Genomic DNA, 14,223 nt, shown 5'->3' with positions numbered 1-14,223 from the left:
ATGATGTTATACTGGACCATCTTCCAGAATGCTGTGTATCCTACATAAAATATGATGATTTCTAACCACAAGGTGGGGGTTCTATCCTGGGATGTGCACATGAAGGGGATAGTGCAACGACTGGTTGACCCGTATCAGTATAATGGCTCAGGCGGGGCAGCTTACCTACCTGTGGTAAGTCGTCTCAGTGAAGCCGCACTAGATAAAAGAGCAGTGGGAATCCACCCTGCAACATGGAGGCACATCACATACACCCTAAGGATTCCTTCGTCGTCATATGACTGAAAAATTGTTGAGCATGACGTTAAACCTCAAGCACTCACTCACTCACTGGGATGTGTAAACTTCCCCATTCTTATTGATTGTGAGGACTCGGTTACTATCAATGGCAATGGTTGCTGATGTTTGCAAGACCCTTTGTACTGTAAAAGTTAATTTTGGCTATTGCCTTCCATCTTTGATCAACTTTTCTTTTTCTGTTCCCGTCCCTTTCAGCACCTTACCAGCTTTTTCCTCTGCTCCGTGCAGCTTTCTATGAAAAACTTTAAATTCATTTCTGTAGAAATATATATATGTATATGTATATATGTATAATTTGGTGACAAGGAAAAAAAAAAAAATAAAAAACATGGTGATAAACAGACGTGTGCAAAATTTTCCCAAACCAGATTGGGAAAGTCGGTGAAAATATTTGACAGATTGCTGTGTGGAACGAGGAACGAGCAATCTAAAAGACATACCTACAAACAGAAAATGTTTGCATTGTTCATTTTGTTCTTTTTGGTTATTAGTGGTCAAATTCTGTGACAAATGCGGGTTTAGAAATTTGGTAGGTGAAATCTGGTCTAATACTCTGAACATGTTTATTATTCCATACCAGAGGGTTCATGTTTAGTGGGATAATTTTAACACAGGGATTCTTCTTCCAGCTGGGACAATGGAGAGTTTGAGAAGCTGAGTCCCTGGGATATGGAGCCCATTGATGAAGAACGTAAGAGTTTGTCTCTATATCTGTACCTCACATAGCCTTATTAAACTGACATCTAGAAAGTCTCAGTATCTGAACCTGGCGTTGTTTTGTTAAAAGCGACTACTACAGAGTTCCTGGTTTTTAAAGCCTGCATGCTAAAATTTGGTCTACGTGAAAGACAGTTGTATTAATGAAAGGCGCAAAGAATTCTGGCTGCATTTAAATTCTAACATGTTACACCAACCTGGGGGTGGTTGTGGGTTTCTCCAGGCTCTGTCCAGTTTCCTCCAGTCATGATGCTGGCCGCTGCTGTGTAAATAAAACATTCTTGAGTACGGCTTAAAACAACAACCAAATAAACAAATAAAAATATCAAATAAATCCTAACATTTTGTGAATTTGCTGCTTATAAGAAACTTTGGAAGAGTATAATGGTGCTCTGCTGGTGAAGTGTTTTTGCTAGGACATACTAGGACATAACAGGTTCAATCCCAGCCACAGACAGGGTTTTTCATGGATTCACCTGCTTTCGGTGTTTGGGAAACCTTGGTGATTATACAGGCATGTATGTAGTACAGGCGTAACTTACATCGTACCCTGAATGTCGGCGTTGGTGCCCAATAATAGAGAAAGTAATATTAAACAAAATGTTAAGAGTGGTATCTTAAAAAGGACTGCAGGTATTGAGATCAGGGTTTGCACACGTGTAGAGCACAATAGCACTAGGGGGATATTCCATTGTTGATGGGATGTGTACATATTAAGTGCTGTAAATTACTGAATTCCTGACTAAGTGTATTGTGTGTAAGAATCAATGTTAAACAAAATGTCAGGGATGGTTTCTCAAAAAGGACTGCATGTATTGAGGTCAGGATTTGCACACTTGTAGAGCACAATAGCATGAGGGGGATATTCCATCGCTGATCCGATTTGTACATATTAAGTGCTGTAAATTACTGAATTCCTGATTTAGTGTATTGTGTATTATTTATTTATTTATTTGATTGGTGTTTTACGCCGTACTCAAGAATAGTTCACTTATACGATGGCGGCCAGCATTATGGTGGGTGGAAACTGGGCAGAGCCCGGGGGAAACCCACGACCATCCGCAGGTTGCTGGCAAACCTTCCCACTTACGGCAGGAGGGGAAGCCAGCATGAGCTGGACTTGAACTCACAGCGACCGGATTGGTGAGAGACTTCTGGGTCATTACGCTGCTATTGTGTATTAGAATTACAGTTAAACAAAATGTTAGGGCTGGTATGTTAAAAAGTATTGTATGTATTGACCTGAAGTTTTACATGCATATAAAGCACAATGACGTAAGGGGATTTGTGAGCATGTTAATTGCTGTAAATTACCAGATTCAAGATTTCATTTCTTTATGCATTGAGCTGAAGTTTTGCATTCATGTGTCTCATACAGACGAGCTCTTTGGTAGCCTTGCTACACAATTCTACACAAGTTGAAGACGTCTTTCGGCAATATGCTCTACATAATATCAGAAACATAGATGGTCTGGAGAGCTTAGCCATGTGCTATTTGACTATGTCTGACAGGATTGCCCCCAACAGTGGGCGGAGGTGTACCTGTGACTCAGGAGGAGCTGAAATCTCTGATGTACACACCCAAAGACAGTGAGTGGCCGCCATGTGGAAGGGATGAGGAGTGTGAGCGTATCATCCATGGCATTGAGGCTATCATGGAGCACTCCATGGCTGAGCCCTTTCTGACACCCGTTGACCTGAATGCCTTCCCCCTGTACGGCTTCGTCATTGAGTACCCGATGGACCTGAGCACTATCAAAGCCAGACTGGAGAACCACTTCTACAGGTACTTACATTCATACTTACTGTCAATTACAAATGCCTCATTTGTATGTGTCATATTTTGTTTCTTAATCAATTTTGTGCAGTTGGTCCTGAATATTTTAACATAGATAATCATTCAAAAGAACAGTCTCCAATTGCCACTTGTTACCATGTTAAACAAGGCAAATAATCCTGGCTTTTTTTGAGTGTATAAAAACTGATACTTGGAGTTAAGTTTGACTGGGACTTTTTTTTTTTTCAGACGAGTGAATGCAGTTCAATTTGATGTGCGATACATTGAGAGTAATGCCAAGATGTTCAATGAACCTGGTTCTCTAATTGTCAGAAGTGCCAGGATGTTGACTGAAACCTTACTCAGGTTTATAAGGTGAGAGATTTGAATGTGACAAGCCCCTATTCACTTCCGCCCCAGGATGTTATTAACAACTGAGGGAACAGAATATATGTTATGGAAAGAAACTGAATGTTTACTTCCAAATGCTGAAATGAAGTTCAGAAAACAAGCTGTTTGATGATCATGAATTTATTTGATTGGTGTTTTTCGCTGTATTCAAGAATCTTTCACTTACACAACAGCAGCCATTATGGCGGGAGGAAAGCAGGAATTGCCTGGGGTAAGATGACCATTAAAGCTTACTCCATTCCTTTATATGCAAGGGAGTTTCTAGAAAATGGAAGTTAAATTTGGATATTTTCATAAGAATCACTGAAGTTTCAAAGGGAAACACTGGTAATCCTTTTGAATGGGACACTGTGAGCAAGGCTTCTGCTGAAGTTACTAAAAGACAGTTTGAAACCCTGATGTGATTTTTTCCCATGTGTGACAGCATGAGGGAGTGTTGTGACATCTTACCGCTTCTGACAGAGCTGAGTCAGGGGGAGGAGTTCCGGTGGGACAGGAACAACTCGGACAGCGACACGGACACACAGACGGACAGCAAGGGGAAGAGGGTAGGCATTAGCATTAGAGACAAATAAATGTTATTAATATTACTTTTGATGCTAACATTTTACCAGTAGGATATTCTTCTTTCTTTAAAAGTAGACCTCAAAACACCTTTCAGTAGAACTCTCAGAATCGGGCAAAATGTGAAACTTGGTCATGGACAAAGTTTTAAGTCCTATACCATCGTACTTAGATCTACTTAGCTTATGTTGTACCCTGCTTAGATCTACTTAGCTTATGTTGTACAATACTTAGATCTACTTAGCTTATATCTACTTAGCTTTCATAGCATACATTGAGCCCACACTTGCAGCTCCAGTGAACTATTTCCTTCACTCCTCACTTTTTTAACAATAAGCAGGCAATGATGCTCATGTGGGCATTTGAAAATGTGTATCAGTAACTTGACATGGGTCAGTGATTTATATGGGGCAGGGTTTACTTCACAAATACTATCTGGAGGGCTCCATGGCCATGGTGGTTAGCACACCAGCACAGTGTAATGACCCAGGAGCCTCTCACCAATGCAGTCGCTGTGAGTCCAGCTCATGCTGGTGTCCTCTGCAGCCGTACATGGGAAAGTATGTCAGCAACCTACGAATGGTTGTAGGATTCCCCCTGGGGTGTGCTCAGTTTCCTACCACCATAATGTTGGCCTCCTTCATATAACTGAAAATATTCTTTGTCTGCGTTTTATCTAAGCTCATTCATGTTTCTTTGCCATATTCATACATGTACGTCGTGAGTATGGCGTAAAGCACCGATCAAATAAATAACAAATGGCATTATATAGATCTCGCGCTTTTTTTTTTTTAGTACAGTTGACATTAAAGGAAAACACTAAGAGGAAGTATACATCAGATGAAAACCAGTAATCATTGTCCAAGAAAGCAACTTTAAAACTGTAGTTTTTACGGAGGTCTTTAGTTACTCATAAGGTATCAGTGACGCCACAATCATATTTTTTGCGTTTAGAATGATGAAATGTTTACCTGATGTGACATCACTGGCCCCAGTATGGTCAGAAAAGTCCACTGCAAAATCCAAAGTTTCCAATACATTGTATGATATTGAAAAAATTACCAAAAAATACGTCATTCTATTTTTCGTGGAAAAATGTGATCTTTCATCTGACAATGGACATTGCCACCATTTGAATTTTACCCGTAATATTAAGATTGTAAAACACAGCTGCATGTATTTGTGCTCATGTTTTGAGTTGTCTTATTATGGTCATCGTCATATGACTGAAAAATTGTTAAGTACGACATTAAACCCCAAGCACTCACTCTTATTGTGGTTTGCAGGTGGGTGGAAGTGGATCCAGGAAGCAGGGTAAGATCCAGTCTGATCCCCAGGCATGGAAGGAGGAGTGTAGAGAGCTACTGCAGACAATGATCCAGTGTCAGGACTCCGAACCTTTCAGGAGAGCTGTCGACCCACTTGAATACCCGGTTAGTACTTCAGCATACACACCTGACTTCTCTACAATACTTAGGTCTTCCACCATAATGCTGGCTGCCGTAGTATAAGTGAAATATTTTTGAGTACGACATAAAACCTACGTGATAGGATTACCTGTAACATATGTTGCCATGGTAGTTAAAATCTCAATCTTTGATAATCTTGGCCTACTTAGCCTATTTCATATTCAAATTCCGTATACATGTACGTGCAGTTGCAGAGGGGGTTTATGTTTTGGTCAGCTAGATTTCCAGTTTTCACTGCATCTTCATGAAACTTCATGGTCTTGATGTATACATGTATGTTTTGAAGAAGTAGATATCCCAATTTGGAGACTTTGTTTCATTTTCTTTGGTCGTTATTTGTATAGGACGTGAAAGTCCTTGAACAGACTGAGATATATAATAAATAGGTCTCATCCAAAATAGATATTCAATACAATACAACAATCCCACTTTTTAATATACAAACCACTTCGCAAGAACCTACATGTAATAGTATTATCTAAAAATTGCAACAGTACAGGCGAAATAGTTGAGTTGTATTGTACATAACCCGTTGTGTTACTGTAAACCTCATGTTTCGCCAGTCTGTGACAAAGTTAGTATCTGTATTTACTGCGGTTAATTTTCAGGACTATAGAGACCTCATTGACCACCCGATGGACCTGGGTTTAGTGCGTGAGAACCTGGAGACAGATCACTATTCAGACCCGCTGCTGTACAGTAAAGACATTCGATTGGTCTTCCAGAATTCCAGAACGTACAATACAAACAAGAGGTCCAGGGTAAGCATTGTATTACAGACGGTAAGCATTGTATTACAGGGTTCATGGGACTATTTAAAGGGAGGTAGTTAGATCAAGGTTTGAAACTTGAAACTCTACAGTATGATAGAGTCCCTTGAGTACAGTGTATGTGCAGAATTACAGCTTTCAGTTGTGTTCCGTATTCGTGTAGTAAGGAGCCAAACTTTTCGGGCCGAATTGCCCAGGTGACAGTGTGATTGTTTACAAACGGCCAGTCCCCGACCACTACGAATGATAAATTTGGGTCCGCTTCGGAACTATAGTGTTGTGATCATGTGATACTATAGCTGTCAATCAAAGTGCTGGTAGACGAGAAAAGCTACAGGAGAGGAAATATTTAATTTCAGTGGAAGGAGTTGAGAACAACTCTTGAATTTTTTACCATAGTTGGCTACTAGATGTACCTAGATGTGGAAAAAAATTCAAAGAGGTGTTCAACTGTCAACATGGGGATCAGTTAAGACAAAAATGAGGTAAAATGTCTGCTTTTTTGTCCTGGAGCAAAGTTCAGACACCAAATACATGAATAATAATACCTCGAAGTGGTTAGATTTTCTCCTGCAAATTGTCATGTACATGAATAATATTAATCAGGCAACAAATATCTCCTAAATGTCTCTCATGACCTATGGCAGCTCACTGAAAATACAAAATATAGCATATGCGTTGAACAAAACGCGATATTTAGGGGCATATATCTCAAAAAGTATTGAAGATATTTATTTTTTGATTCCATATTCTGAAAGCCAGGGTAGAAAATACCCTGTAGGTAGATTTTCAGACTTCTAGGCCCATAGAATTGGAAGTTATGGTCATCCAAAAATGCCACCAGAACAGATATCCTTTTCGCGACTGTTGAAAATGAAATTTAGAGGGAGTTTTTAGATGGTCATGTCTCAAAAACCACTTGGAATTTGGGGCTATAACTTGGGAAACCTTCCTCATATATGTCATCCTCATATATGAATTTTTTCAGCAAAATCCAAATTTTTTGGCTGATTTGGCTTGGAATGACTCGAAAGAAAAATAAAAAATGGATGATAGAGAGAGGTTGAGATTGAGTGAAGAAAGTATTGAAAAGAGAGAAGTCAAAATAAGATGCGCTTAAAACTGAAATTGTTGAACAAGCCCTAAAGTTTGAGGACGTATCTGCTATTGTCTGCGTTACATTGTCACTATGACTTGTCAACTAATTATCTTAAACTGCAATTTGGAACACACTTTTGTTACACAACTTTGATAAACCTAATTAAGTTTTGATAAACATTGTTTGAATTCTTCCATTTTATCGATTATTTGACTTTTTTCTTTATTATTTTTCTTGGGTTTGAGTGTTACACTGTGGGAAGGCCTAAAACGTCCAGTATATGTGGTTGTGTTTCTTGATACTGCCCATAACTACTGAGGGGGGTGGGGAGGTGATATGTGTGTCATAAACACCTAGTGTGGCATCTAGTTCCATCTTTTCCCCCCTGTTGTAGATCTACACCATGACCTTGCGACTCTCTGCCATGTTTGAAGACCATATGAAGGATATTCTCAGCAAGTGGAGAGCAGCAGTAAAACACAGCAAGAGAGGCAAATCCTCGGCGTCCTCCAGATCAAGGTTAGTGCTGCAGATGTGGCCAGTAATAGACTAAGGTCACACATGGGGCATTCTTATCTTGATACATGAACATGTGTAAGCTGGCAGCATACCCAAGCTGGATGAATGCCTATGTCTTTAGGGATGAAGAACAGAGATTGGACAGGGTTGGATTGCTTTTAAAGGGAAAGCTTACGTATTGTCTGAAGTTCATGATGAGAAGTGTTTTTGTTTCTGGTAATCATGATGGGAAGCATTCCTATTGTCGGAACTCATGATGAGAAGCATTCCTGTTGTCCGAACTCATGATGGATAGTGTTCCTGTGGTCCGAACTCATGATGGATAGCATTCCTGTTGTCCGAACTCATGATGGATAGTGTTCCTGTGGTCCGAACTCATGATGGATAGCATTCCTGTTGTCCGAACTCATGATGGATAGTGTTCCTGTTGTCCGAACTCATGATGGATAGTGTTCCTGTTGTCCGAACTCATGATGGATAGTGTTCCTGTGGTCCGAACTCATGATGGATAGCATTCCTGTTGTCCGAACTCATGATGGATAGTGTTCCTGTGGTCCGAACTCATGATGGATAGCATTCCTGTTGAGTGAACTCATTATGGGATTATTGGATTACTTTTAAAAGGGAAAGCTTACGTATTGTCTGAAGCTCATGATGAGAAGTGTCCTTATTTCTGGTAATCACGATGGGACACATGCCTATTGTCCGAACTCATGATGGATAGTGTTCCTGTGGTCCGAACTCATAATGGATAGCATCTGTCTTGTCTGAATATATGATGGGTAGCATCCCTATTGTCCAAACTCATGATGGGAAGCATCCCTATTGTCTGAAGGTCATGATGGGAAGTTTCCTCATGTCTGAAATCTTGATGGCAAGCATCCCTGTTTCTGAAAATCATGATGGCAAGCATCCCTATTTCTGAAAATCATGCTTTAGGCGAGCAGGGCACATATCCTCTTTCTAGCTGCTCAGCTGTTTTGTTCCTGAAGTATTTTTTGTGAAGCACACCCTTCACAAAAAATTAAATAGATTTGTATTCCATGAGCTTTGGAACATGGGCTGTTTCATCACAGACTGGCAAGGTTCGGTTTCAAAACGCGGTTTGGACAGGGGAATTTTTAAATTTGCTTTCTCTTACTGCTTGTATGACCATTTTTTCTGTCTAATGTCTGTTGAAGACCCCTTGTCTTCCATCAATATCATATGCATTAGTTAAGTTACCAAGGATTGGTGCTGTTCTCTGGGCACTCCAATTTACTCCTCCACAAAACTGATTGCCATCCTCTAAGTGAAGACTTTGAGTATGGCTTTAAAACTCTATCTTCTCCGGCCGTAAGTGGGAAGGTCTGCCAGCAACCTGCGGATGGCCGTGGGTTTCCCCCGGGCTGTGCCCCGGTTTCCACCCACCATAATGCTGGCCATCGTCGTATAAGTGAAATATTTTTGAGTACGGCGTAAAACACCAATCAAATAAATAAATAAATAAATAAAACTCTATCTAATTGGTAAATGAATAAAATAAGAGTGTTTTGTATTTATGTAGGGTACCTCGTCCACCGTCCAGAGCTATGTCTGTGATGTCAGGGAGAAGTCGTGCAAGTCACGTAACCATTCATCAGGATCCTGCGGAGGGAGCAGGTGGATCCAGTAGTCATAGTAACGGTCACTCCTCCTCCTCACGAACTATTCCTGTAAATAATGCCAGCTCAGGAGAAGAAAGCAGTGGTAGCACAACAGAAATCGAAGCCGAACAGTGTGTTAGGAAAACTAGTAATCCAACCTTACGGAAAAGCAGTGCTGGTTTGCAATCCTCAGGCAGGGGGGGCAGAAACAGCCCTCTGACAAATGGACACTCAGGTCCATACACAACACGGTCCTCAACGGGGACGCGGAAAAGGAAAAAATTGACGTCTTCATCGGAATCTTCATCCAGCTCATCATCTAGTAGTTCGTCATCAAATTCTGATACTGAAATAGAGGATGTGAAATCCAGACCAAAGCGAAGACAGCCATCTAAGAAGAAGCAGTCTGTGATCAGAAAGAGCTTGTCTGATTCAGGCCCTGAATCCGCCTCTGCCTCCGATGATAAATCTGACACATCAGACTCCGAGTCAGCGGAAGAGAACTCTGCTAGTGAGAAAGAACAACAGGTTCGCAGATCAAGACGAAATGCCACCCAGAAAAGCAGCCTACCCCTTAGTAGACAAGGTGGTAATAGCCGAGCTAGTTTTAGATCTAAAAGACGGCGATTGATCAGTGATGATGATTATGATGAAGAAAGTGGTGATGAAGGTGATGGTCAGGATCCAGAGGTGGTTGATGATAATGATGATGATGAAGACTATGTTGTGGCTGAGCCGAAAAGAAAAGCTTCTTTGCGGCAAAGAAAAACTCCTAAACAAAGATCAGCAGCTTGTCAGCAGGACAGTCAATATGAAAGTGCTCAGCGAAGTCAGAGGACTAGAAACAGGGGTCAGAGAACGATTCGTTATCAGGAGGACTCAGACGATGATAGCGGTCAGTCAGATGACCCTGACCGAAATCATGTAACTATGAGCAGTCGTGGCAGACTTCGCAGGTTAACACCTCGAGCTCGAGCAAGCTTACTAGGGGAATGAATGTGCATTTAGGCTCCAAGTGCCAAATGAGCGTTTAGGCTTCAAGTGCGGAATGTGCATTTAGGCCCCAAGTGCCAAATGAGCGTTTAGGCTCCAAGTGCCGAATGAGCGTTTAAGCTGCAAGTGCAGAATGTGCACTTAGGCTACAAGTGTCGAATGAGCATTTAGGCTGCAAGTGCCGAATGAGCATTTTGGCTGCAAGTGCCGAATGAGCATTTAGGCTGCAAGTGCCGAATGAGCATTTAGGCTCCAAGTGCCGAATGAGCATTTAGGCTCCAAGTGCCGAATGAGCGTTTAGGCTTCAAGTGCCTAATGTGTGTTTGGGCTTGAGTGCCCAATATGCATTTAGGCTCTGTGTGCCGAATGTGTGTTTAAGCCTCAAATTCCGAATGTGATTGCCCAACTCTTGTGTGACATTAGAAGGCTTGGGGGAGGTAACTCCCCATAAGCTTCTGTTGGCAGAAATGATCATTTTATGTTACTAACACAAGTGTTAACCACCCAGAGTCATTATGAGCAGTCAAATGAGTCTTGGAGGTAAAAATCTGGTTTTCAGTGGTTTCCTTAAAGTGTACTGGACGGAGGGTTGTAATCATACATGCCTGCTTTACACCACTAACGCCACCTGCAAATTTGGAACTGATATTTTGAATATTGCCAACGTGCTTGGGGTCATGGCCATGAAACAGGAAAAAACAAAAAACTTTTGCTTCTGTTAATATTACAAACATATGCATTCTCTTTATCTAAAGTACATATATGTACAAGATGATTCCAGTGGACATCTAAGAGCAGTTTTATTGGTCAATGCTGACATCATTAGTGAGGCCAAGCCAAAAAAAAGGTTAAACTAGTGGTAGAAATGATGTAAAGCACGTGTATAGAACACCACACGTGCAGAGTTTGGGTTGTAACCTTTTATGGTTACAGCTTGTATTGGGGACATACATGTAGCATGACAGAGATGAAAAGAACCGTAATTGTTCAGGAAAATACAACATTCAGGCTTCAAAATTACCTTTGACTTCTCAGACATGTCCGGCAACAAAATGGTCTTGTTCATCAAAACTTATGGGCAGCACAGACAAATGCCCGGTTGACTACTTGGCAATTAAAATTTGCACATACATGAAATTTTGCTACTTTGATCAGTTTCCCAAACTGCTGTTTGAGTGGATTTGAAAAATTGCGTTTCCATAAAATGTACGAGACTTCCTGTAAGAGACTTCTGTTGATGCGAAAATAGATTACCCTGTTCCAGTGGCTTTTCATTGAGCAAAAAGATGCAAGGCATATATTGTGATGTAAAATTCATGGGGACAGGAGAGCGACTCTAGAAATATGGTGGTCGTTGGCAGCTAAACGAAAAATATTGATCGCTCAAAATGACCAACCTACTTACATTTGGGTTTACCAAGCAATTGACTAATGGATCAGTTACCGACCCAAGCAGTGAAGTTAATCCAACATTAACGTCAGCTACGCGAGAATATTTTAAGGACGACCAGAGGCAATGTATTGCACCATATGTGAAAATTATGATGACCGCAGATAACCCCCCTGGTCAATTATTAAAACAGATACCATTAAAGACTAAATAATCATACATCGGCCAACAGTTGCAACTGTGGGTTGAAAAAATGTCAGGTATTTTTTAGGGATCAACAGGAATAGTTGTCCTGCTGGCTTTACTTCTAATTTCTATCCCTGACATTGTTACAACCCAGTCAGGATGAGGGTGGCTGTTGTAATTTGCTCACAAAATCGTGCACAAATTATTAATCAGGGCTAATCTGTGTCGTATGTTAAGTCAACAATTTTCCAATTTTCAACTTAATAAGTTGATGTTTGCTAAATTATTCCAGTACCGACAATAAATATAGGACACATTTCCTGAGTATTGATTGGAATTAATGGAATTTATGAGAAAGAGAGACATGCCAGGTTTGGACGACTTATTTTTTCACAGAACAGTCCAGTGTTGTGGAGAGTCTGAGTTTGAACATGATTGTAGACTGCTAATAAAACTAACACACGATGGTGTTTATTATGCTTACGTCACCAAGGCATTTTCTGCACAAAGATGGGTTACCCTCCTTCCATGTACTCCGTGAGTGATTTCATTACAGCTCCAGATTAGTTTGTATGAATAGTGGAGAAGTGGCAAAAAAACGATTGCGTTTAAACATATTTAATGAGGTCCACTTTATGGTGTTTTTTCTTTTAACTTAAAAGCAAAATATAACCTTTTGCAATACCTTCTCCTTTGCAAACAAAATCTTACAATGTCACAATTAATACTGTGATTAATTTAGTAAGTTGTAGTCTATTTGGATATTTTCTACAAAGGAAAGGCTTGGGACACAAATTTTGCAATGTTGCATTCTTGGATAGACCTGTTGCTAATATTAGCCATGTGCCTGCCGAACATCCACCTGTATTGTTTTTGCTAATGATACATTTTATTTAAGACAAAAACACTAAAAATTGGACCCCACTAAGATGGAATCGGCCATCAAGACTCAATACACGTGAGCAAAAATAACACCTTTTCACCTTCATTTAGGGATATGTTAATCATTTTGAGCAGCAGAAATCTGTTTTATCTCAAATGATAGGAAGTCACTGCCAGCATCATCAGGGAATGCAATAATGTATATATGTATTGGATTATTGATACTGAAACCACTATCTCATGACTGGTGAAAATACTGGCTCAAGTGAATAAACACCTATCACCACTATCACCACTGCTTTACCAACATAATAACTGCATGTACCAAGCCAGACCTGAACGCTGAATTGTTGGAGTCAACTAACGTGTACACGAGCTGAGTAGTGACACCATACAATACGGTGTATCATGTGATTGCACTGTGACTGACCAGTCCGTGTTTCCCAACCAACTGCCATCATGAACCCAGAACACATCAATATACATGTATAATGTTTTTTCAGTGTTGGAAATCCATATATATATATATATATATATATATATATATATATATATATATATACTGATGGTCAAAATCCCTCTGCAAGATATTTATGTGATATTACAAAAGGACCAAACGAACTCAGAATTGATCTGTAAATCTACAGAAAATTATAGAGTAGTTTATAATTTGTGTTGCCTTTTCTTGTCATTAGTAGAGGCTTACCTGATTGCTTAGTTTTATGACATGTTCTTTTGGTGAGCAGTGCTTGTCAGAGGTCTGCTTCTGTGAACTGTTCACTGATAAACTCATGTGGATGGGTATTCCACGGTAAAATTTGCCCAAAGAAATGATCATCTTTATATATTTGTTCTTTCCCCATTCACCCCTACCCCTTTCCCCCTGCCAAACTGTGTTATGCAGTACTTTTCTGCATATTCTACCTGAATTACATGTATTTTTCTCACAACATTCTTGAAATAATCACAGTGTAGATTTATCTCCCTTGTCAGTCTTACTGTGCTGAGGGAGAGTTGCTGTGAGATTAAAATGTATCATGAAAGTGCTAGAATGTGTTGGGTCCGGTGACTACTGTCAAAGAAATAGCACATCATGAAATATGTCCTTATGTAAATAATGGTACCTCAGTCACAGGAAGGTGTTTAGAAGATAATGTCTTGCATATTAACTGAGATGACTGTAACAGGGGGATAAGGAATGAAAGCTGCCGATTTCACTTCCATTCGTGCTTTTTTCTGCAATGATACATGATCACGTCAGTATGCACCAGAGGTCATGGACTAACAGTTCTACTTGAGTATGTAGCAGTAAGGCTAACTGAACTTTTTTGGTCTTGTCAAATCTTTCTTCATGCGCTCACTACAACATAAGGGGTCGTTTGTTCAAATTTAAGGTATATCATCTTTCCCCATCTTTTTGCATTTCATTTATTTATGTATGCTAAGACATTTCCACCATTTTAATGTTAATATGTTGGTCGAAACAGGAAAGCAGACTCAGTTTTGTGTCTCTCAGTTCTT

General features: G+C 40.1%; 1 protein-coding gene across 1 annotated transcript in view; it reads left to right on the top strand.

Moving 5' to 3' along the window:
• Positions 1-10,429, top strand: part of LOC135461941 (PH-interacting protein-like) — a 32,263-nt gene extending 21,834 nt beyond the window's left edge. Inside the window, 8 exon segments of the mRNA XM_064739236.1 lie at positions 930-991; positions 2,530-2,803; positions 3,044-3,169; positions 3,630-3,753; positions 5,056-5,202; positions 5,847-5,999; positions 7,502-7,626; positions 9,173-10,429. Of these exon segments, the coding sequence (XP_064595306.1) occupies positions 930-991; positions 2,530-2,803; positions 3,044-3,169; positions 3,630-3,753; positions 5,056-5,202; positions 5,847-5,999; positions 7,502-7,626; positions 9,173-10,247 (2,086 nt within the window). The 3' untranslated portion in view covers positions 10,248-10,429.
• Positions 10,430-14,223: the final 3,794 nt, after the last annotated feature.

The sequence above is a fragment of the Liolophura sinensis genome, chromosome 1, assembly GCF_032854445.1.
Source record: "Liolophura sinensis isolate JHLJ2023 chromosome 1, CUHK_Ljap_v2, whole genome shotgun sequence".
Classification (NCBI taxonomy): Eukaryota; Metazoa; Mollusca; class Polyplacophora; order Chitonida; family Chitonidae; genus Liolophura; species Liolophura sinensis.
This window is presented reverse-complemented; position numbering and strand designations above follow the sequence as displayed.